The sequence below is a fragment of the Brassica rapa genome, chromosome A03 (genome assembly GCF_000309985.2).
Source record: "Brassica rapa cultivar Chiifu-401-42 chromosome A03, CAAS_Brap_v3.01, whole genome shotgun sequence".
In the NCBI taxonomy this organism is placed as follows: Eukaryota; Viridiplantae; Streptophyta; class Magnoliopsida; order Brassicales; family Brassicaceae; genus Brassica; species Brassica rapa.
Window position 1 is genome coordinate 22,974,859 of NC_024797.2, and position 24,342 is coordinate 22,999,200.

At 36.8% G+C, this 24,342-nt stretch overlaps 5 protein-coding genes, 1 long non-coding RNA gene and 1 other non-coding gene across 9 annotated transcripts; 3 read left to right on the forward strand and 4 right to left on the reverse strand.

The window, feature by feature from the left end:
- Window positions 1–207: 207 nt before the first annotated feature.
- Window positions 208–2,169, forward strand: LOC103860688 (GATA transcription factor 6). Of its 2 annotated transcripts, none has more exons than XM_018657892.2 (3): window positions 208–852; window positions 1,047–1,292; window positions 1,370–2,169. In XM_018657892.2, exons 2-3 carry the CDS (start codon window positions 1,050–1,052, stop codon window positions 2,018–2,020), a joined length of 894 nt encoding a protein of 297 aa, XP_018513408.2. In that variant the 5' UTR covers window positions 208–852; window positions 1,047–1,049; the 3' UTR covers window positions 2,021–2,169. The 2 variants fall into 2 exon arrangements, with proteins under 2 accessions (XP_018513408.2, XP_009136583.2); XM_009138335.3 differs by having other exon boundaries at window positions 208–824.
- Window positions 2,170–3,292: 1,123 nt separating this feature from the next.
- LOC103860689 (protein FMP32, mitochondrial) lies at window positions 3,293–5,204 on the reverse strand. Its single transcript, XM_009138336.3, has 7 exons — window positions 4,697–5,204; window positions 4,368–4,499; window positions 4,197–4,256; window positions 4,031–4,107; window positions 3,877–3,933; window positions 3,726–3,792; window positions 3,293–3,620 (listed from the first exon to the last, which is right to left on the reverse strand). The coding sequence occupies exons 1-7, from the start codon at window positions 4,931–4,933 to the stop codon at window positions 3,501–3,503; spliced, it is 750 nt and encodes a 249-aa protein (XP_009136584.1). The 5' UTR covers window positions 4,934–5,204; the 3' UTR covers window positions 3,293–3,500.
- A 265-nt stretch (window positions 5,205–5,469) lies between these two features.
- LOC103860691 lies at window positions 5,470–7,252 on the reverse strand. The gene is made up of 5 exons (XM_009138337.3): window positions 6,942–7,252; window positions 6,590–6,762; window positions 6,112–6,181; window positions 5,911–6,016; window positions 5,470–5,814 (listed from the first exon to the last, which is right to left on the reverse strand). The coding sequence occupies exons 1-5, from the start codon at window positions 7,120–7,122 to the stop codon at window positions 5,694–5,696; spliced, it is 651 nt and encodes a 216-aa protein (XP_009136585.1). The 5' UTR covers window positions 7,123–7,252; the 3' UTR covers window positions 5,470–5,693.
- LOC117132993 lies at window positions 6,023–6,345 on the forward strand. Its single transcript, XR_004456794.1, has 2 exons — window positions 6,023–6,278; window positions 6,310–6,345. It is a non-coding gene; the product is annotated as an uncharacterized LOC117132993 (long non-coding RNA).
- Window positions 7,253–8,898: 1,646 nt separating the features above from the next.
- Window positions 8,899–15,135, reverse strand: LOC103860692 (zinc finger CCCH domain-containing protein 44). The gene is made up of 11 exons (XM_009138338.3): window positions 14,476–15,135; window positions 14,164–14,243; window positions 13,865–14,052; window positions 12,415–13,309; window positions 12,177–12,304; window positions 11,976–12,035; window positions 11,836–11,886; window positions 11,658–11,728; window positions 11,208–11,359; window positions 10,926–11,101; window positions 8,899–10,829 (listed from the first exon to the last, which is right to left on the reverse strand). Exons 1-11 carry the CDS (start codon window positions 14,790–14,792, stop codon window positions 9,087–9,089), a joined length of 3,861 nt encoding a protein of 1,286 aa, XP_009136586.2. The 5' UTR covers window positions 14,793–15,135; the 3' UTR covers window positions 8,899–9,086.
- Window positions 15,136–20,939: 5,804 nt separating this feature from the next.
- On the forward strand, window positions 20,940–24,230 carry LOC103860693 (UPF0183 protein At3g51130). Of its 2 annotated transcripts, none has more exons than XM_009138341.3 (15): window positions 20,940–21,250; window positions 21,468–21,550; window positions 21,634–21,708; window positions 21,796–21,863; window positions 21,934–22,039; window positions 22,131–22,191; window positions 22,274–22,440; window positions 22,526–22,588; window positions 22,653–22,700; window positions 22,826–22,939; window positions 23,024–23,114; window positions 23,229–23,302; window positions 23,551–23,655; window positions 23,753–23,817; window positions 24,008–24,229. In XM_009138341.3, exons 1-14 carry the CDS (start codon window positions 21,157–21,159, stop codon window positions 23,798–23,800), a joined length of 1,197 nt encoding a protein of 398 aa, XP_009136589.1. In that variant the 5' UTR covers window positions 20,940–21,156; the 3' UTR covers window positions 23,801–23,817; window positions 24,008–24,229. The 2 variants fall into 2 exon arrangements, with proteins under 2 accessions (XP_009136589.1, XP_009136590.1); XM_009138342.3 differs by having other exon boundaries at window positions 20,942–21,250; window positions 24,017–24,230.
- Window positions 24,231–24,258: 28 nt separating this feature from the next.
- TRNAG-CCC lies at window positions 24,259–24,331 on the reverse strand. Its single transcript has one exon. It is a non-coding gene; the product is annotated as a tRNA-Gly (tRNA).
- Window positions 24,332–24,342: the final 11 nt, after the last annotated feature.

The window sequence follows — 24,342 nt, forward strand, 5'->3', positions numbered from 1 at the left end:
TAATCTAGATTCTGGAGACTAGATACATCTCAAACTTCAAAAGATAATGTTTCTGAAATTTGCAATTGAATCAGCATTATATAATACATTTATCAAGCATATGTATAAGATCAAATGCATGTATAAGCAGTCTTGTTAAACTATAAACTAATTAAAACATTATTTTTCTTGTATTATTCCTTCTTCAAATGTTCTAGCGTGGTTGTGATCTTTTCATGTGAGACTATGACTGAATAACGATTCAAGAAAAACCAATAAATGAAATTTGTTTATGGAAACCTAAATACTAACGGACTTAACGAGGTGTCCAACCTCGTGATCATTTAGTAGTGAGATAGCCCAGCCCAAAACTAGAACTACGTCTTTCAAACCCAAACATGTTTACGTATTTGTAACGGTGCCGTTTTATTTTGGGTCATCTCTTGGTCTCTGCTATCCCAATTTACGCTTCGAAATTTACAGTATCAAAGTTACGTATACACACTTTTGGCAGTTCCATTTCTTTCCACTACCACCCAAGAAAAAATAAATTATTATTTTTACTAAGTGTTAAATTTGTTCTTGATAAAAGAGAAAAGATTGAGAAATAAAGAAAGGAACAAAACTCTCACCTCTTCTCTAGTCTCAATCTTACAAAACTCACACTTAGTAAAATTTAACACTAGAGAGGCTTGGGCAGGACTAGTATCATCACCATATTCAATGCTTTTACCAAACTCTCACCTCTTCTTCTAGTCACAAGACCAACACCACCACCCTTATTCTTCATCTCTTTCTCTCTTCCTTCACCGACATCTCCTCCAAACTCCTCTCTTACTCCTCAGGTATTCCAATTTCTTCACAAATTTCAGGGTAATTAACTGTGTTTTCTAGAGGGTTTCTCTTCGCATTTTTTTTTCTTATGGTTTTGAGATTGACATGAAAAGAGGAATCTCTGTTCGTTTCAGCCATGTGTCCGAACGAAACCGTTTTTTTTTTTTGGACGTTTTTAAATTTTCGGTTTTATTTGGTGAGTTTTTAATATTCTATTTGGTGGGTTTTGTCAGGAAATGGAAAGTGTTGAACTTTCGTTGACGAACATGGAGACGGCCGTCAACGCTGACGGAGCTCAGAATGGCGACGATTTTTCCGTTGACGACTTGCTTGACTTCTCATCAAACGACGACGTTTTCTTCGACGATGGGGCTGAACTGAAAACGCAACGAAATAAAGGAGTCTCTGTTTCCTCAAATGACGAAACTACCCTTAAACGGAGCAACGACTTCTCTACCGCCTGTGAGCTCGACGTTCCGGTAATTAATTTTATTCTTAATTTTCCCTATTTTTTTCCTAATTTAATCTAATATTTGCAGTTATTTTCCAATGTTAGACGGATGAATTAGCGGAACTCGAATGGTTATCCAACTTCGTAGACGACTCCTTCACACCGTACTCAGCTCCCACGAAGAAACCGGTTTGGTTAACCGTAGACAGGAGACACCCTGTAACACCGGTTAACGTCGGTTCGTGCTTCAAAGCCCCTCTCCCGGTTAAAATCAGAACCAAACGACCAAGAACCGGAGTCAACTTATGGTCTTCTCTAACCGACTCGCCTTCGAGTTCTCCAACATCGTCCTCCTCCTCCTCTTCTGGTTATTCAAGCCCTCTATGGCTCTCCGGCGCTGAGTTTCTCGACGAGAAAGCGGTTGAGAGACAGAAGAACAAGAAGAAGAAGAAACAGTTCTTGTCGTGGGAGGCTCAGTCGCAGACGCGGCGGTGTAGCCACTGTGGCGTTCAGAAAACGCCGCAGTGGAGAGCGGGACCGTTGGGAGCGAAGACGCTGTGCAATGCGTGTGGTGTGCGTTTTAAGTCGGGTCGGTTATTGCCCGAGTATAGACCCGCTTGTAGCCCAACGTTCTCCAGTGAGCTCCACTCGAACCACCACCGTAAAGTCATTGAGATGCGTCAGAAGAAGGAGACGTCAAGAGATGCTGATGAACCCGGTATGAACCGGACGGTTCAGGCTGTGCAGAGCTTTTGAAGATATTAGGGATCCGACCCGGTTAACTCTTAGCATTATTAACTGCTTTGAAATTTTTTTACTTGAATTTTGTTTTGTTATGTTTTAAATCTTCAAATCTCATATATTTTTCGTTTCGCGTTAATATGTTTTTGGCATCGTTCACAATATATCTAGTTTCAACTTACATTTTGAAAATTTGAATGAGTATGGATAGTGGAGTGAATATGAAAGCGTTCGTAATTTCAATACTTAGTTGGGGACACTCCAAACCCATGTCTCCATCATTTCAATTTGGTACAACGTCATGATCGTTATCAGTGGTTCCTTTTCTAGTCACAAAAAGAAACATTGAAAATACAACACTTACTTTTATATTTTTACTCAATATTGGCAAATATCAAAGCTATATATACAAAGACCAGTTGAAATTATTTGAATGTAATATGAGGAAAGCAAAACTATGGGGAGGCTTGATTTTTAGGGTTGGCAAGGACTTGGTAGAAGCAACAGATAATCAATTAGTTAGGTGATTATTAATTCACGAATAATAGCAAGTAGGTACAAATAAAATTGGTCGTAGTATTTGTTGGTGGAAACAAAATTACACTCGTTAATGTAAAATCTGAGCATTTGTCACAGACTCTCACAGTCGTTGTGCTCAACACTACGATTACATCATCTTGTGTAGTCAACGTCATGCCGGGAATTGTTTAAAATCTCTAATTTATTGGAATCTTTTTCATATTAATAAAAAAAGTATATATAAGTTTAAATATTCTACATAACATTTTAAGTTATAGCCATTACTTTCTCTCTTGTGTATCTATACAATCGACATATCATAAACTTGGAATTGGAAGTGTTGGATTAACGTATTGGGCACACTGTCTGGTTGACTAATATATTAGTCTGCGTCGTTTTGGTCTTTGGAGATTGGATGCGTCCTTCTAGACTTCTGGTGATGTGCAATACTGCCAATTTTTGGACTATTAGTAATATTCGTTGACCATATCTTTGAGGTTAGCAAGAACGAACCCCAAATTCACTAAGTAAGGAGAAGTAAAACTTCCCCTCTCATACTTTTTCTTTCTACCTCTCTCTACTATCTCTATAAAAATCTAATTTCCCTTTTGTTTTTGGGCAAATAGTGGTTGTACAACTGACCAAGTGCATATAATTTTCAAGGCCTGATGCGTTATTGCTACGGTTAACCATCGTTGGCGTTTGGTTCGTCATCACAAGAACATTTTCCCACATCCAATAATAACGTGCATACAACCAAACTATTCATACACGTGGAAGAAACATCTCATATACGTTTATAGCGAATCTCATAAATTAGTTTTTCTTTTTTTCTTTCGTCATATATACTACAAAAAGGAAATCAAATTACATTATAAAATATTAAAATACGCCACAAGATGGAAAGAGCAGACCAAGATTTCATCCAGAATTGAAAAAAACAGCAAAGATGAGGGTGTTGGTCAACAATGGAGAGTCACATGACGATCCGGAGGACAGCTAGGCCAACGGCTGAGATGGAGACAAGTGTACCGATACAATACTTGATCACCTCGTACTTGGCCGCTTCCAACTGAGCTCTCAAAGTGTGAATCTCCTGAGAGACATTGAACCAAAACAGGAAAACAAAACATAAACAAACAAATTCTTGCTGCAATAAACGAACAAAATGCTCAGAAACCACGGATGAGTATATACTAACACGGTCAAGTTTGTTTGTAAGGTTAGAGGTTTCGGCGTTTTGATTCGTTAGCTCATCTCTTATCCTCCTGCTCCATCGACAAGATATTTTTTTAAAAAAAATCATATAACAAAGAAAAGGTTAGTTTGAATAGAGATAGAACTTATCCTACCCTTTTTCAAGATTCAGGTCCAACCGCTGTCCTGCTGTGACTTTGTCAATCTCGTGCCTGCAATGTATATTGTCTTAGTCTTACTACACTGAGTGTATAGCAAATCAAGCCCTATAGGGTTGTTCATATATATATAAAAATAAAAAATGCTGACCTTATATCAGTGCGGATACGTTCTATGTCATTGCGGAGTTTCTCATTCTCGTGTTGCAGCAAAGAGAAATGGTGGTCCTACACATGAAACCAACAATCTTTTTAAGACTCAAAGCATCACTCTAAAATTTTAATTACACACTTAGAAAGGTGAAAACACAGCTTACCAGTGAACTGTTAATCTCACTTTTGAACTTGGATAAGTTTGATTCCTGCGTCATTTCAGCCTACCAGAAGCAAGAAAGATCAAAAAAGTTAGACAAGAGTGTTGAATCAAAGCTATATATATAACTGAGGTATTAGTGTTTGGTAAGAGAGCTTTGTTCGTGGAAACATACTTTCTGCATCTCACCCTTGGAAACAACCAACTGAGAAACAACTCCTAAGCTATCATTCAGTACTTCAGTTATAGCACCTGTGATAGCCTCTGCTTGCTTTGAAGGCAACCCTTGCGCTTCCAAGCTCCTTACCTGAAAAAAACCACATAATAACAAATTCTCACTTAAACTCTAACTATTTTTTTTTAAAGACAATATTTAGAAATTAATTATCAGACATGTGTGTTCGTTCAATGACTCCTGTCTGGAACATAACCATTCCATTGTCTGAATTCAAAAAGTTAGACAATTCAAGCCAAAAAAAAAACAATAATCAGATAAAAGATTACCAAAGCGAGTGTGTCGACGAGATACAAACGTTTCCCATTGGTTTTGACAAGTTGAGATATGAATCTGGAGTTGGATTGTCTGTAGAGAGGAGACGATGAACGAATCTCGTGGTGGTGATCGAAGAGAGTCCTGTCAAATGTCGGGTTTGGAGAACCGATCGATCTGAAAGTTGAAAAATTTACAGCTGAACCGGTTCCAAGTCGTGCTAACCGTAGATAATTCCCGTAAGCGGCCATTCAAATTGATGAAAACTCCGAAATGAGAGCCGTAGAGTTCAATCGATCACAGGTTTAGATCGGTAAACCGGGTTGTAAGAATGCGTGATGAGTAATAACAAGAAGTTTCCCAATCGGGGAAGTATCAATCTCTCGACGATCAAGATAAAAGGGAAAAAAAGGAGAAAACTTTGAAGATGGGTTTGATGAGAGGATTGTTCGTATGGATATTCTTCGAATTGAAATCGCTACGACGACTCTGTACCATCAACAGAAACAGACGGACAACGATGATGATAGAGAGAGAAAGCGTGAAGCTTTTGTCTTTCTTTCCAAATTGGGCACGTTTCCCAACTCTGATCCTGTTTAGTTAATTCTTTGGATATTATTACAGTTTTACTCACTCACATGTGCTAATAATCTCTAACTTCACCATGTTTTTCATCAATCAATAAAATATTTTAGTTAACAAAAGTTAATCTCTGTTAAGAGCCAGTGGACCAATTTCTACTAATACCTAAATAAATTTAATGTATAAGCAAACAATAATTACGAACTTCAGAGAATCTTGTCATCTTGACCAAAACTGATGAAGGTAAACACATTACAGTTCTAGTACTTGTAAAAAGATAATATCAATACATCTTTTTTTTTGTTGCTTTTTTATTATGAGAATCCAAAAGAGTTTCCAAAAAGTGTCAAATCATTCATATCTTGTTGACTGTCACCTGTGCTTTTTTTTTTTGGTTTCTCTCCACATTTTGATGTAACATAGATTAATTTATTTTGGTCGCTTTCGATGATCGTCCAAGGAGTCGTCCAAATGCTCTTTCACATAGTTACCAACTCTCTTCAAGTTCTTCATCACCCCTGCTGCTACCAGGTTTGCGTTTCTTGTAAACCTGATGCAACCCACAGGACAAAAATTAATGAATATCATGTTATATGCCCATGTAGATGACTTTCAGACTTGGTTAGTCTACCATCTCCCATCTTACCTCGATACGAAGCCGTTTTCAGTGTTTGTGGCAGTGGCTGGGGTTGGTTTTGGGATTGGGGTTGAAGCTGGTCTATGGTTCTGGTGCTGAGGCAACTCCCGAGAATCTACAGTACACAACAAAAAATAATTAAAAAAATCAAGATGCAGGACGCGTCTGAGCATATTATAAACTAATGAATAAGAGAGGATCAGGTGCTACCATTTCTATTTTGAGCGCGGGCAGGAATAGATGAAGTGTTGCTTGAAGCTGCTCTTCTATCTGCTAGTATCTGCATGAACACTAGAAAGTCTGAGGTAGATAATAGAGACTGGAAACAGTAGAAAGTAGACCATATTCTTCTTTTTTCACGCCAGTAAAAGGATCATGTTTTGTAGACTAAATCCAGTTTTTAAAAAGTTGATAGCGTCTTAAAAGATATAACACAAACATCAAAAAAAAAAACAAGCCGACATGAGAAACGAGACCAACTAGGTTGTCCAGAGCGGATAATACTAAAATCACAGCAAGATGTAGAAGATATAACTCCACCAAAGGAGAAAAAAGACCAACTAGACTGTCCAGAGCACATAATAGTAAAATAAAATCAATACGTAGATGTGACTCCATGAGCATAATAATATGGACACCATGGCCTAATGTGTAACTTTCAGAGTTTCGAGAAAAAGTGATGTCAAACCTCAAGTCCGAGACAAACAGGAAGCTGGGTCTTGGCTTGCTGCTTCATGGCAGTAGATGAGTCTTTATCAGTCATGTAAACAGAATAACCCAAACATCCATAGTAAAAATCAGCCAAGGTACGCCCTTCTTTAGAAGCTTCAGCTTCAGATTGCCCAACAACGTAATCAGGAACTGCAAAAAAATAAAAAAAAATAAAATCTATAATTACTGTATGCATACAGAGATTCACGATTCTGCTTATGGATTATAGATTCTACAATCAGAATAATCTCTCAACCTAATCAATTTGATTGGGGAACCCTAGAATATAGCAGAAGCAGCGATTGATTTGCGAAAGAGGGGAAATTGACCTTGACGGAGAGTACGAGGGATGCCGACGCAGCGAGGGTTCTTATCCTTGGATTTGAGAGTGGATGAGTAGTAAAGGTATCCTTTGCACGATCTTCCTTTCGCAAGAGATCCTCCCCCTCTCTGTTCCGATTTCTCTTCCATCACCGTGCTATTCACTTCTCCGCTGGAGCCTTCGCTCATCGTTAACCTCTCTTCCTTCCTTCTTGATCGCTTTCGAAGTTTTCTCCTCTCTCTCTCTCTCTCTCTCTCTATGTTTAGCTCATCTTCTAGCTCATTCGTCCGATCTGTTTTCTCCGGAAACTCTTACGGCGGTGCCCTTCTGCTAGCAAATAAACTTAATGGGCCTAGGCCCATTAAGATAACAATTTCACGAAAAAAGCCTAAACCATCAAACGACTGTGTTTGGGTGAAGGTTTATGTAAAGGTAAAGCATTTAATAAAAAAAGGAAGGAAACTATTTTTGGAAACATTGCTTCACCTAGTTCGCATTAACCTGTTCACACTATATGCGCTACATGTGGCTAGCTTACATCGATTTCGGAATGAGCACGATGAGATGTCACTTGTAAAAAATTTCTCGGACTAACTCTACAAATTTATTATAATGTTATTTCCTAAATAAACCTCTACAAAATAGCTTTCCTAATATATTATTTTTCGTTTTTTTAATATAAAACTCGAATACATGATTCGATTATAAAAAATATATACATACAAAGACAATTTGCAAGGAAGTAATTGACATGTTTTCTCCTTCGTAAACTTCTCATTCACCGCATACAAAGGACTCACCTATAACTAAATATTCACTCACCGTAAGTAAAGATTTTAATTTTCTTAGAAGTTGGATTTTTTTTTTCAATTCTTTCTTTCACCATCGACCAAATTATAATGAAATTATTTGTCTTAATAATTTTCTTTTCTTTTTCTTCAACTATTATCTAGATTTGATTTCATTTTGCATGTGTTTAAAAATTATAATATGGAACGATTGGTTCGGCATCAAAACTGTCTGAAATTCATATAACGTAAAATCAAATAAATAATAATAATTTTTGGTTTTATCACCAAGAAAATGAAAACCCTCAAGCATTTTAACGAAACAAACCAAATTAAATATGAATTTAGGATGGTAGTTATATTTTAGGAGATTAAAAAAAACAACAACTTAGAACTGAACCGATATCCAGATTAAACAGCCTTAATGTCTTCTTATCTTAAAAATAACGAAATTAATAATCTCATTCTGCGCAAAGCGCGAGTTATTACCTAGTCAGAAGAAAGTTACATCCCTTTCTATTACATTCACTCTTTTAAACATGGATGAAAGCTTGGGTGTACGGAGAGATGTTAGTGTTGTAAAGTCAAGCTCCCAAAACGCGAATTATTACCTAGTCAGAAGAAAGTTACATCTTTTTCTATTACATTCACTCTTTTAAACATGGAGGCAAGCTTGGGTGTACTGGGAGATGTTAGTGTTGTAAAGTCAAGCTCCCGAAGTACCTCAAGAAGAGAAAGCCTATCACTAGAGAAAATGGTTCAACAGAGTATATATGTATAATACATTGATCATATATGCCCCAAAGTTTTGCAAACGACAAAACTCAAGATTCTCTGACTGCTTATAAATGGAAGATGCAAGATACCAAATAGAGTGAACATGATGAACTTTGTTGATATCACATAAATCAGGTTTGATATTATTAACATCAACATGCACATGAATATCCACATTTTAGTCTGCAATCAGACATCAGTTTTCCTAGGCATATTCCGTCTTCTATACCTTACCAATTGATCATAAACATTATTTGGCTGGGAACATCATGAGTTGTTTCACCAGCCGTGGTTCTTCTCATCTCCTGTTTTCGATTTAATGAACGTTAAACTTTAAGTCCTTGTCTGTAAGTTACGTATATTAAAAACTCGATAGAGAAAGCGAGCAAGACCGACATAAGTTGCAAAGACTTTTAAATGGAAGTTATACACAAAGCTTTGATAACTACTTAAACATGGGCTAATGAGGTACAAAAACTTTGGTGTTACCAAAAAGGATGATCGAGATGTCCTAAATAAACAAGTTACAGAAAGGATGTTTGACATGTTAACTAAACAGATAAATACACAATACAAAGAAATGAGATTCAGGGGTGCCAAAAACTACAAGAAGCACCCTTTTTGCAGTTTCCACTCTCATAGAACTTACATATCTTTAGCCCTTTGGGCGGATGAGCTGTGTATGAACCTGATCCATGGTCATACCCATGCCTAGTGCTGTTTGGCCATTGCCGATTATTATGACTGTTGTTGACGCTAGTGTTGTGACCGTTGTTCCACCATTGCCGGTCTCTGCTATGCCCACCGGATCTTCTTTGATGACTTCCATTTCCGCGTGGGCTGCGTTCAGTGTTTCCACGTGGGCTGCGTTCGGTGTTTCCACGTGGGCTGCGCTCGGTGTTTCCACGTGGTGAGTCATGTAATGATGTTGACCAGGGGCTCGGTTCCAAACTCACTCCCGAAACAGACTTGGGAAGCCTCTGGACCGATCCAGCTTCAACTGCGGTGTCTGATCCCAGTCTAAGAGCTGTTGTTGTCAGAGTCAGGTCCTGACTTATTGAAGCTGGCACTGGCGGTGCAAAGAGCAGGAGCTCCGGACCAGAGGTTCTACAGTGGTTGAAGAGAGTGTTGTCTTTTGATTCTGTGCCCATTGAGCTTTTTCCCGTAGAGACATTGTCCAGAATATTCGGCTGAGAGGTATTCATTCTGCATGTTTCAGGTGTGAGGGACAAGCGTGCCACAGGGTTAAAGAAATCTTTTTCTGGCCCTTTTGTCAAATCATCGTCGTCATAGTGAAATGTTGAGGTGGGTGAAGAGGGCAAACCGTTCTGTTCCATCGCTTCAACTTCGGCTAATAGATCCGAAACTGATTCATCACACTCGTCCGGGTCAGCCACAATGGCTGGCCACCCAGATGAGTGAGCCACTTGGGTGTTGTCGGAAGTCTGAGTAGCTGTGGCATGATCAGCTGCCAAATCAATTGGCTTCACAGACGGTGCAGCTGAAACAACAGCATTCTGATGTGTTACTTGAGGAAGCTGTCCTCCAGTGACCATAACACTCGAAGTGGTGGTAACAGCATCAGTGGTAGTTGTGGTGGTGGTGCTCCATGTGACACCAGATGTCCCTTTGGCCAGAACACAAGAAGACAGAGACTGAATAGTCTCTGCCGCTTGAGCTTCCAAGTCTTCAGAGCTCGACTTAGGTGTAGGACTGGGGATATCAGGGACATGGATTTCTTGATTAAGGTTTGGTGCGTGAACAGAACCACCGTTGGTTCCTTCTTCTACAGTCTTACCATCTGCCCCTGAAGTTGCTCCTGCGTCAGGCGAAACCACATGTCCTGGAACCACAGACATTGATGCTGAACAACTAACTTGAGGCTGGGAACGAACGGAATTACCATCTTTAACTTTTCCAGAGCAAGGTAAAAGAGTCGCAACTTGTTTCTCTTTTGGATCGTTAGGAAGGGCACTGACAGTAGAGGACGAAGAGGAGGCTGCACTGTTGCTGACTGGCGTAAGGTTCTTCTGAAGACAGTCCCCATCCACGCCAGTGCGTCCAGAGTCGTGCTGAGATAGTTTCAGTTCTTGGGGAAGCAAAGAGGAACTTGGCGAAGTAGTTGCTTTATCAAATCTTCCGGCAAGAGCTTCAGTCAGAAGTACAGACTCGTCTTGGTTCTCATGCGCTTTCCATATCCTAAGATAAGGGGGGAAATGACCAGAAGATTTCCATCTGCGGAGCTGCCCCATAGAAAACGGTCCCTGGGTCTTTCCGGTTGGATCTCGATAATGCCATATTTCACTCTCCTCATCATCTTTACCACTTTCCTGTAGTACCCAGAAATGAATGTATATGACTTGAAACCAATACTAAAAAAACATTGAGAGGTTACATTGCAAACAGAGTAGGATGTGTGGTCAAACCTGGATATCTGATGAGTTGTTGTGGACCTTGGAACAATCATCTTTCTTAGCAACATTCAGGGCCTTTCTGCTTCGCAAAACTGGAGCATCATATTTTGTCTGCGCATTATTTCCCAAGTTGTTCAGGGTATTCCCTTTTTTCTTCGGACCTTTACTTGGAGCCTTTATGTGATTATCTGCAAATAGAAAACGTAGAAGATTGTAAATAGTATCCACCAATCAGGAATTTTTGTAAGAAAATGAACAATTAGATTGTTCACATCTTAGGTTAAAGTGGGATACCTTGTTTCCTCGTACCCAACACTGAATCTTCTGCTGATGGATGACTCGGATCCATGCTTGGATCCGTATGAACTTCTGGGACTTCCTGCAGAAGCCGCTGGCGATGCTCAGGTGATTCTAGAATCCCTAGCTTTTCAACACATTCTCTAAGCGTGGGAGATGGTTAAGGAATCAAGACTTGAACTTCCCATGCAATCACTGAGTGTAAAAGTATCTTTCACATTTAAACGCAGACCAAACATCTAAATGGGAAGACCGAAGTACTTATCAGGCTATCTACTCAAACTAAATTATTTTTAGCCGTTACGAGTGGCATTGGCATGGTCGACTCTTTAACGAATTATTTCATCAAAGACTCACTGAAAGATTCTATAACCAGTATCTGAAAAGGAAAATAGTGTATGTAACCGAAGTGCAACAAATATAGTAAGGCAATCTCAAAAAGGATATTCCTTTCGATGACCCTTCTCACTGGCCCGATCACGGAGGTGTTTGACCTTTAATATCTCAGCTTCCAGAGCCTACATCGACAAAACATGAGTAAGAAGCACACCACAATAAAAAACTAAGATCAGGGGATCTTTAATATATATATACGTATAATATTTGCTGTTTTTAAATAACCTACCTCATTGATTCTCATGGCTTGCAGTGTTGTTGCAGTCTTCAAGATGTCACCCTGACACCGCAAAAAAAAAAAACATGAGTTTCCAAGTTAGGTAAAATATACAATTTCAGGACGAGAAAATATCATGTGCGCCTTCTTACCACAGTCAAACGTTTATTGAGACCACATTTTATGCTCTGGCGTAGCCGTTTGCACTCGTCCTGAAAACCACAGTAATAGGTACGTATAGGAGAAATTAAAACTAACTACTAGCGTTACCTTATTAGTAGATGGGGTTTAAACCTTTTATTGAAGAGCATATAAAGGTAGATAAACTAATGTTTCAGTGAGGCTATATTTACCTCTGTGACATTCTGGTCTGATAATTGATCAATCGAGATGACCTCTCTCTTTTCTAGATTTAGTATTTCTAGCATAACATCTGTAGTCTTTGCGCCAAGTTGGTAGGTTGCTGCTGCCTTGCTTGTACCTGTTAAATAACCACAAAAGCAGCTGAGATCTTACTATTAAAATTTTGGGTCACTAATTTCCCAATTTTCTTTCCTCAAAAAAGCATTAATATGAGCACTGATCAAATACCTACAACTTGAACGAGCCTGTGAATATCCAGCTTCTGGTCGCTGCCGGATACCTTGATTCTCAAAATTGTGCCTACCACCTTTTCGTGAACTTTGTTGATATCATCAAGTAGAGTCTCTAAAAATTTACGTCTCAAATAAATCAGGTTGATATTGTGAACATCAATCGCTGCATATGCATCCAGGCTTTCGTTTTGTACCCTGCCAACAGTTTTCCTATGCATCTTGCGTCTTCTATCCCTAACCGGTGGATCATGACCAATATCTTCAACTACTTGGCTAGGAACAGCATGAGTAGTTTCCCCATTCGTGGTTTTCTCATCTTTAGGTTTCTCTTGGATAAGAAAGTGAGACTCAAGAAGCTTAAGCATTTCAATGTGACCCACTCGTTGCTTTCCAAACAACTTCACAAGCATTAGGTCACAAATAACTTGAGACTCCTGATGAGGATCCCTAAGATTTTTTTTGTTGATATAGTCAAGCAGAAGACCCTGCACGTCAAACTGAGAAATAACCGATGTATCGCCATTTCTCATGAACGACAAAAACTCGAGGAGTTCTTTTGTTGCCCAATTTGTATCTCCAGGACGCTTCTTTGGGGTATTACTTGGATTTTTGGCATCCAACTTGCTAGGTAAGGTGGGGGAATCACTAGTCTTTCTTCTTTTTATTCCATTCTCTGCTGCATCTAAAGCTGAACTGCCCGAAGAATAAACATTGTTACGGGTATGATCATTTCGTAACTCCACTTTAGGAACAGTGTAAGGAACCTCCTTCCAAGGATTATATGCTCTCATAAGCTCGTCGACAGTTAGAGACAGCTCTTCCTTCATGCAAAGCCAATATACCTTGAACAGATACTCCCAACTGAGCTTGTCATCAAAATCCACCTTAACCTAATAAACAAGGAAAAACATTATGCCCGCGCACATTATGAAATAGTAAATAAAGAGGATAATACAAAAAGAAAAACACTCAAATTTCTTATAGAACGAAGTACAAGATTTCCTCCCTAAACAAGAAAAGTTACTCTTTTCCTTTGGTTTCACGCGATTATTTAAAAACAAAACACCCAACATACCCTACTGCTGTTGCAAGAACTTATTAAATATGAAACCCTAAATCTCTAAAATTCCATCATTCCCTTACTTCTCTCGTAATATGAGTTCTAATCCATCAACCCCAAATCTCTAAAATTCCATGATATCAGCTTGTGACTGGTTGCTATCACAAAACCCTATCGTGTTCCACGAGTGTCATGTGCATGAAAACTATATTCCTCCTAAGGTAATTGTGACAGGTGGTGAAAAGATTCTGGAGCATCTTCTGGTTTAGGTATTGTTCCTCCAATGATAGTGGTACCAAGTACTTCTTGGCGAAATCAATTCGCCTGAGCAAATTTTGCGGCTGAGAATTGAATGGAACTATGGAATGTGGAGAAAGTGTCTTACCGCTTGAACATCTCCTTGGCCAATATTCTCAATTAACATTATTGGCTTAATACATGTGCCACAGAGCCCCATGTTACCTCTCACAAATACATAGTCGGCATCAGCAACGCACCGCTTACAAACAGAAAAAGTGCATGTATAACACAAGTAACTGGATGATTTCTGGCATTTACTGCATATGTGCCAACCTGTAAATGAATGAACGATAACATCAGTTTTACGTCGCTATTTAAAAGATTTGAAATTACTCGCATGACAGCAAATACAGCAATTGTAACAGCATGTACAACACCACGTACCGCAGTTCCATTTAGCAGTTGTTCGAAAGAAGGCCTCGTCTCTGTTAATACAAGATGGATGGTATGCCTTGGGGCAGTTCCTGAACATCAATAAGTTATCAATAACACAAAATCTCGTATCCAAAACCTCTTCATTGCTTCTTTACCAATTGATTCGAGTCTAATCTATGGCATTTAACAAGCATGTGATCAAAAATAGTAATTAAATCAATAAATATACAATTAAAAGCCAATCGAGTAACTAACTAACTAATTCTCTTTTTCGTTGCTCTAATCTAACACAATTGTCACTGTAACTAAACAATCACTCACCGGCGATCACAGAGAACGAGGTCTCCGCCGTCGAAGCAAATGAAGCAGACATCTTCTTCCTTATCATCCTTCCGCGGAATCGGCGGCGGCGGCGGCGGCGGCGGCTGAGTTTGCAACGGCGTCTTAGCAAGTGCCTTCGGAGGCCGGCCCCGTTTTCGCTTCACAGGGGCCTCTTGCTGAACCGTTCCTCCCACCGTCGGGGCAGGCACAGAGAGAGCATCGATCTCCTCGCATTGATCAACTCTCATGAGATCGATCCCTCTGACCGAACTCTCTTCGCCGCGAGACGAAGCGCCTCGCTGGAGTTGATTCTTCATGGGTGGTGAAGAATTCGAAGTAGTAGATGCAGATCAATTAGTGAAAGAGAAACCCTAATCTGACGGTTCTCTGGGGGGGGGATGATGATGATGGAGAGAGAGTACGGTTGATGTGTTTAGAACGAAGACTAGTGGGGGAAAGACAATAAAATGGACTCTCTCTCTCTCTCTTTTTTTGTTGCGACTCATTTTAAGGGATTTTAATGAGGAACCAATTGTTTTACTTCTTTCTGCTTATAGAAACTTTTATTTTCTTTTAACATAATTTCTGCTTATAGATCATATATCCTAAATTTGCTACTATTTATGGATCTGAAATTAATTTATGAGGTTAATATTGTTAGTCTGGTATGAATATGTTTTACAGAAAATATGTTGTGAAGTTATTTTCCTTTAAAATCATTTCTGCTTATAGGTTTTGTTTCTGAATTTACTACTATTTCCGGATTTCAAATTAATATATATAATAGTATAAGGCAGAATTGATTGTTTAGTATTTTTAATTTGGTACTATGTTTATATATAAAATGTGGTGAATTGTCTCTAGTTAGAGATTTTATTCTGGGAATACACATACATGTATAGTCAAATTAATCTCTAATATTCAAAGATTGTGTGTCGAAATGTTTTAAGTATTAATTTCCCATGTCTTACTTTTCTTCACCTTTCACACAAATGGTAGTATCCCAAATTCCCAAACGACTTTGAAATAAAAGGTATCCCAAAACATATACTTATGGAAACATCAAAGAGTCAGTCACCTGATGGAGTAGAATCCCATATCTTATTTTCCTTTTTACTATCTAAGTGTGTGGAAATTGCCAGCCTTACGTTTATAAACTCCTCATCCAATTTTAAAAATAGTCATTCATACCAAAGATGATTTGAAACACACAATAGAAGCATTAGATATTTCATTGTTTTGATCATAACTTCACTCGCCACACTCACATGGCATTGTAGGTAGGCTCAGTAGCTTTGTTGGTCCATTGTTCACGTGCATGTTGGACTTGCGTTTTTACATACATTTTTGAAATAGATATCTTTTGTCGAATTTGAACCAAAAAAAACATTTTATCGAATTTGATATTTTCTTGAAAATCCATATTTTGTCAAGAAACGTCCTAGTTCACACGGAAGTTTCATCAGACATCCGCTTCAAAACCGGAATTGAAGTTGAAACCTTTTGGAAATTTACAGAATCTCGACTCCAAAACGCTTCTAAAATCTCATTTAAAAACACAATGGATGTTTACGATTCCATTTTGAAAATTCCGCTAAAAAGGTGCAGTGTCGTAGATAAATAAAAATATAAAATCATGTTTTTGTTTCTATATAAAATCTAAAATTTAATAGTATTGAATTAGAGAGAATTGATATATACAAGTACTAAAACTAATACTATAAATTATCTTTATGCATTGAGATTTTATTATAGATATAGCATATATATTCAAATTATTTATGAAATATTAAAATAATTAATATTATATTTTCCTATAAAATTAATTTATGTGTATTTTCACAGTTTTAACATGAAATCATTTAAAATTATTATAGATGAATAAGCTTTATTTTTAATTTGAACCACATAAATTTTGTCATAAATTTTATTATATATATATATATATATATATATATATATTCTAACACGTACCACTTCCTAATTTTTTAGAAAATCTCGCTCCTCCGCGTCCATATGATTATGCTTCCGCGTACCCGTTTCCGATTCCATGTAACATAGGTAACGTCCACCCATATTTATTATTTTTAATACGAATATTTGAAATGATGAAATACTAAATGTTACGTATTAAATGGAATTTTGGTATATGATATAACAAAAGGAACTAAGTCACATGATGCTTTATATGAAAAATTTTGTTTTGCAAAAAAAAAATGGAGTGTAAATGTTAAGATTCCATTTTTGAGTTTTTGGAGAGTTACCGTGTCGTAGATCACAACTTATTATAGAGAGTATCAAGTAAAAGAAGAGGATAATTAGCTAAGATGAAAAAATTGAGAGTCATTTTTACGTAGTATACTCAGCACTAGGTAATAACCCGCGCCTTGCGCGGGATGTGATTATTAGTTTCGTTATTTTTAATAAAAAAGACAATAAATCTGTTTAATCTGGATATTGGTTAGGTTTTACGTTTTTTTTGTTTTTAATCTTCTAAAATATAACTATTATTTTAAATTAATATTCATTTTAGTTTATTCGGTTAAAACATTTGATTTTTTTGGTTTTTTCAGATAAAAACCTAAAATTAATATTATATGTTTATTTTCATATTATGAAGTTTAGATAGTTGTCATGTCGAACCAATAGTTTCATATTATAGTTTTTAAACAGATAATAGTTTAAAAAAAAGAAAAGAAAATTATTAAGACAAATCATTTCACTACAATTTGGTCGGTAGTGAAAGAAACATTAAGAAAAATATTTCAACTTTCAAAAAAAATTAGATACTTCAGCTGTGGTGAATACTTAGTTATAAGATGCTCACATCAAGGTGCACATGTATGTTTATGTAAAAAATATATAAAAATAGTTGAAAAATATATAAAGATATTGTTAATTAATATTAAATGACATTTTTGTTCAGAATAATACATGAAAGATAAAATTAAAATTTATTTAAAATAAAAAAGACCTTGACATTAGTCATTTTTTCATCAAAAGAAAATAAAATTATATTCGTAAATAGGGGTGGACACATATCAAGTATCTGGATATTTGGAAGCATTCTTGTCAATTCTATCTTTAGCCACCTAGATATTCGGTGACTCCGATATCCGAAATGTTTTAGAATTTTACAGAATATCCGATTTGATTCGTAAATAAAATAAAATTTTAAAAATAATTTAATAATAACATTTTATTACAAAAATAAAACATTATATAACCTTTTAATTCTAGTACCTAATATAATAAATTTATATTGTAAAACTGATATAAAGTATAATATATATAATTCTTTTCATATATGTATATATATGCATATAACATATCGAATTAGATATATGTTCCTAAAAATATTGGTATTAGTGATTTGCTTCTTTTTTGGATATTGTATTTTAGTATTTGATTTGTTTCGTAAAGTTTCAAATATCAAGATTTTTTGGTTCAAATCAAAACGGATAACAAATCGAATCAAAATTTATGAATATTTTGCTCAATTTTATCTGTAAACAATAAAAATAATATATATATAGTTTGGCTTTTGATTCGTTATCTATTTTTATTCGAACCGAAAAATCCAGAGTTTTATTGGAACTATGTATGTGAGTTTTATATTAAAAAAATCACAAAGTACATAGTGTGAACACATTTATGACTATAGTGTGAACGCGTTAGCATATTTATTATCAAATCATTGTGAGGCTGCCACGTGTCTATTATAATGTGAATGCATTTATTACAATGCTTCTCTTTTAATATATAAGGGATTGGTCTCGAAGACAAATTATGGAAATATATGCTTCCGGTCCTGTTTAAAATAAGTAAAATTTTGGCCACTCAGTTAACAAAATCTCTTAAATTCATCTGGTTTATGACTTGCAAATGTTTTAAGAGGTAAAATGTTCCCTTAAGTATTTTTCACAAGTTTTTGTTATTTTTATTGTTTTTGGGATTCCGGCTTAAAATTTTTATCGACCAGACCTAGTATAATACTCCCACCGTTTTATAATATAAGTAGTTTTGGCTAAAAACACAAAGATTAAGAAAACTATTATGTTTTAAAAAGTATTGTATAATAAATAGGTTAAATATAATTTAACCAATAAAAATAAGTATATTTAATTTGATTGTTCAGACTGTATTCAATAAAAGTAAAAGTTATCTAGAAATATGAAAACTACTTATATTTTGAAACAAAAAAGTTTCTCTAAAACTACTTGCAATATGAACGGATGGAGTAGTATATTATCCACAAGTTTGTAAGTAAATCTGATAAATATTTTTTGTTATTGTTATGGGGACTCAAGATAGAGCTAGACAGCCACACAGAAGAGGATCTCTCGGTAACTTCTCTCTCCTTGCAATATCTGCGCTCCGCCTCCTTTACCTTCAGACCAGTAGCAGCTCCGGTGACCGGTGCGTGGCGGCTCCGTTAGCGCCACCGCCGGTCAGATCTGTAGTGGATTCTCTCGTTCTTTGTTCTGCACTTTTTAGTTTTCTGTTTGATGGAGATATGGTTGTTGAGGAGCTTGAGAGCTTGCGGCTTAGAGTGGTTTGTCGCATCTACCTTGGGTCCGTTGTATGCTGAAGCCGTTTCTGAATGTCGTATATGCAGTCATGGCTTTGGCTGGTTTTAATTACATATGTTTTGATCCAGATCTAGATCCAATCCTCCATAGTTTTCAGGTTCTTTTCAAGTTTTTCTTATCTAAATCTCTCCTTTATTTTATGGAGGTTGCTGTAGTTGATTAGTCTTGGGATTTATCCTTATCGTTTTGGAAAAATCATGGCTCTACCAATGGTCTCTTGGTTTCTAAGCTTGTAATGTTTTTGAGTTATGGTGCTATTGGGAACGGTTTCCTGTCTTGCTGCTGGCATCCTTTAGTTGTCGGTGAAGTTTTGGCGGATTGACCTCTGTTTCTCCAGTTCTTATGTGAATGGAGAGTTCAGTGTAAGGCTTTTATCGAGGTTTAGTTTGGTCGCATGAAGTGCGTCGCTGCTGCCGTATCCGGAAGAGGAGGAGACCCTAGAGTGGTTCGATCTTGCCGGGTTATAAAGTCTGGGTTCGTTGGTGTGGAGAGGAGTGCTCTCAGTTTGGTGTCGTCAGAGGTTGAGGTTATCGTTCGGTGGGCCGTGAGCGACAACGATAAATCCCGTTCAGATGCACCTGAAGTTGTTGGGTTGATGCAAGCTTGGTGTGCTAGGTTCATTGTGAGTTCCATCGAATTTTCACCAAAATTGTATTTATATAAATCAGAAAAAATTGTCACCAAAATTTTAAATTGGATAAGATGAAGAATAATAATAGTTTATATAATTTCAAATTTGTAATAGTATTTTATGGAATTTTAAAACCATGTTGTGATACCCTTTTAAATGGGCACACTAACAACTAGATAAAAGTAACTTTTTAAAATACTATTACAAATTTGAAATTATATAAACTATTATTATTCTTCATCTTATGCAATTTAAAATTTTGGTGACAATTTTTTCTGATTTATATAATACATTAACGTGTTTTTCTTATTTATCATATCTTTAATAAAATTATATCTTACTAAAATATAAATAATAAAATATTTATTATTATACGATCTTAAATATGCTTACAACTTTGAATTTATTTATACAATTTTCTTATATAAATTATTTTTAATTTTTAAAATTAAGTGGGAATTTTTTTAGTTTTCAAAGTTGATATTATATATTTTGATATTTTGTTCAAAAATGTTAAGAGGCCTTTTACCTTTCTTTCACTAAGATATGTTGTACAAAATATTAGACAAATTAAACAATAACTAAAATATATAAAGCAATCACCAAAGTTTTAAATTGGATAAGATGAACAAGAATAGTAGTTTATATAATGGAGAATTTCAATTTGTAATAATATTTCAAAAAATTATTTTAGTCTAGTTGTTAGTGTGCCCCTTTAAAAGGATATCCCAGCACGGATTTGAATCCCGAAACGAACATATTTTTTAAAAAAATACATATATCAAAACAACATCGTCTTATCTTTGTTAAAAGTTGATTAACTTCTGTTAGAGTTAATGTAGATTTAGACACGTTTTAGAAAAAATTGGATAATTTTTTTTTAAATTATAATTGAGTTGAGGTAGTTTTTGGCACTGACCATTTGTTCGGGTCTTATTTGGCACGATTGAGAGTGTTGGGGTCGAAATTGACACTTTTCCTCGTATATCAAACGACGTTGTTTTATCTTGTTAACGGTTGACTAACTTCTGTTAGAGTCAATGTAGATTTAGGCACGTTTTAAGAAGTTCGGGTAGTTTTTTTGAATTATAATTGAGTTGAGGTCGTATTTGGCACTGATCAATTGTTCGGGTCGTATTTGGCACGACTGAAATAGTTTGGGTCGAAATTGGCACTTTTCCCGCTAGACAGCATAGCATTTTGCAGGAAGAATTTTTTTTTTTTGTTATCTGTAGTAATGTAAAAACAAAAAAAACAACCAAAAATAATGTAATATGAAGGTTCTTTAACAGAAAAAAACATTAAACTAACATTACGTCTATTGCGATGTTAACTTGAGCTGAGACCGGCCCGTCGTCTTCTGCGTGAAACAACAAAAATCAAATAAAAGAGAGATTGTTCTCCTCCGTCCGAGAAACCGATCATAGTACGAAGGATTACACTCAAAGATCGGCGGTGATGCAGAGAACAAGAAGACGATGCGAAGGCACCGCCATGGGCGCCACCGTCTTCGATCTCCGACCCGGCGTCGGCATCGGACCTTTCTCCATCGGTATTCGATTCTCTCAAATTCTCTTCTGCTTTACTCTAATTTTTCGAATTCGAGAATCACTTGATCATCTCGCCTGCGTCTATTGGACTTGGAAGATAGACATTGATTTGCGATCGTCGATTGTATACTGTAGTATTAGCTAACGTTGTTTCAGTCGTCTTAGTTCATTATGGTCACACTGTTTAGCTTCCGATCAAAATCGTGGTGCTGTTTTCAGGAATGCCGATTTGTGATGCATTTGCGCAAATAGAGCAGCAGCCTAACATATACGACGTCGTCCATGTTAAATACCACGACGAGGTTTGTTACTAATGAGAGCTCATTCACCCTCTTCTTTCATCCCAGTGTTATCTTATTTTTTTGTGTGTTACGTTTTTTTCCAGGATCCTCTGAAATTGGATATTGTTATTAGCTTTCCGGATCATGGTTTTCATCTACGGTTCGATCCTTGGTCTCAGGTATATGAAGATGTGTTGTTATTTTGTTACTTACTCTTCTTCCTAATTTGTTTAGTTATTGCTATTTCAAATTTGATTTGTTTGCAGAGGTTACGCCTGGTTGAGATATATGATGTAAAGCGGCTTCAGATGCGTTACGCCACTTCTATGATTGGGTGAGTTAAAAAATTTATGACTTTGGTGTAGTTTAGTCATGTGATGATCTGTGTACTGCTTGTACTTCAGGGGTCCATCAACCCTGGCGACGTTTGTGGCTGTTTATGCACTTTTTGGACCGACCTTTCCTGGGATTTATGATAAAGAAAGAGGGGTTTATTCTCTCTTCTACCCGGTGAGCAATAAATAAAAATACGGGTCTCACTCTTCTTCCATATATGTTGCATTTGTTCTGTCCATGCTTAACGTTTATTTAACTATGGCAGGGGCTATCCTTCCAGTTTCCGATTCCTAACCAGTACACGGACTGCTGCCATGATGGAGAAGGTTTGTTTTTTCGCCGGATTCAAGAGACATTCAGTTTATGTTTCTTTGTCTATTATATGACTTATCTTTCTATTCTATGAAGCGGCACTACCATTGGAGTTTCCAGATGGCACCACGCCAGTAACATGCCGGGTCTCTATATATGACAACTCAAGCGACAAAAAAGTTGGTGTAGGAAAGCTGATGGATAGAGCTTCTGTCCCTCCTTTGCCTCCTGGCAGCCTTTATATGGAAGAGGTTCATGTCAAGGTATGGCTTATCTTTATTAGTTAAACATCATTAGCAGCTAACCACCTCCTTAGTCTTCGCATGACTATATTAAATATTTATGCAGCTTGGCAAGGAGTTATACTTTACTGTTGGGGGGCAGCATATGCCTTTTGGTGCATCGCCACAGGTAAAGTTAGTACCTCTCTTATTGTGCTTATTCTTTGGAACTCATCATTTAATGCTCGGTGCAGGATGTATGGACTGACTTAGGACGACCGTGTGGGATTCACCCAAAGCAGGTAACTTGTAGTTGTATATCACAGCAGATGCTTACGTTATCCTCTTTTACTCTCTTCGCTACACTATCTGTCATAGTCTAATGCCCGTTTGAAAATTTGGAATAAAATTGTACTTTGCTCTCCAGGTAGATCAAATGGTTATTCATTCCGCCTCAGATCCACGACCAAAGACGACTCTTTGTGGTGATTACTTTTACAACTATTTTACTCGTGGTATGGACATCCTGTTTGATGGCGAGGTAGGCAACTGGTCAAGTAGAGTTAATATGTTCCCTCCCTTCATATGTGTTTTTTTTAATCCATGAGCCTTACCTTTTCTACAGACTCACAGAGCTAAGAAGTTTGTTCTTCACACCAACTATCCTGGTCATGCTGATTTCAACTCATACATAAAGTGCAACTTTGTGATCTCTGGTAACCGATGCAAACTATAGCAGTTTCATGTCAATCAGTTATATTTATTCAGAGGTATGTTGAGTTGTATTTTTCAACCAAACTACGCTTTACTGCTGCTGTGCTGCTTTTCAGTTGGAGAGAGTGAGGCAGAAGCAAACAGAGGTGGAAACAAGATCACTCCAAGAACAAATTGGGAGCAGGTTAAGGTAAATTAGTTTCAGACCAAAGTGAGCATAGTAGGAAAATGATAGGAAGCTAGGCCTTGACCAATTTCACCTGAAAATTTCTTGATCAATCCCATTGCATTACGAGAAGAAACTTGTGAAGTGTTAATATTTGGTAGAAATGTCAGCGTGATTATGACTCATTCGAGTCAGTAAACCTGAGAATAGTATTGTTAACAACTGAGTAGAACATTTCTCATGAATCCTTTTTGCTTTCACACCTTTAATAGGAAATACTCGGGGAGTGTGGACCAGCAGCAATACAGACACAGGGCTCGACGAGCAACCCTTTTGGATCGACATACGTCTATGGCTATCAGAATGTTGCTTTTGAGGTGAAGCAATTTTAATAACACCCTAGTTTAGGAATTGGGATCCTCTTTGCTATAAATATTAAAGGAAACATTTTAAGTGGAGTTAATAATTTTGCAGGTGATGAAGAATGGTCATATAGCCACTATTACTTTGTTCCAGTCATGATGTGTCTACCGTCCGAGGTATGCGCTTACTAATTATTCCTGGTTCATGTTCAGTTTTTTCGTATAGATGGTCATATTTATTTTTTTGCAAAGTTTCATGTTCTTCAGTGTCTGATTTAATAGAATTCTTTTTGGCTCAAATTAGCGTTGCTTTCTGTTGTGTGCTAAAGTCCTCAACAACATATCACGTGGATGATCAATGTGTTAGTCTTTGCAGGGGCTTTTTATGCTTTGGGTGGAGAGGCTACATCTTCTACTACAGTCTACAGACTGTAAATTTAACATCATGATATTATCAAACTCTACAAATGTAAATGCTGTACAGTTACGTGTTAAGTTGATATCAAGCTTTGTAACGACAATTAGTACTGTATATCCCATTATTCAGACTACTTGTCTAACTATTCTGATGATAAGATAGCATTTATGATTAAAAAAAAAGATTAGAAGAACAAAAAGCTCCGTCGCGGGGACTCGAACCCGGGTCTCTCGGGTGGGAGCCGAGTATCCTAACCAGCTAGACTACGACGGATTGTTGACTGT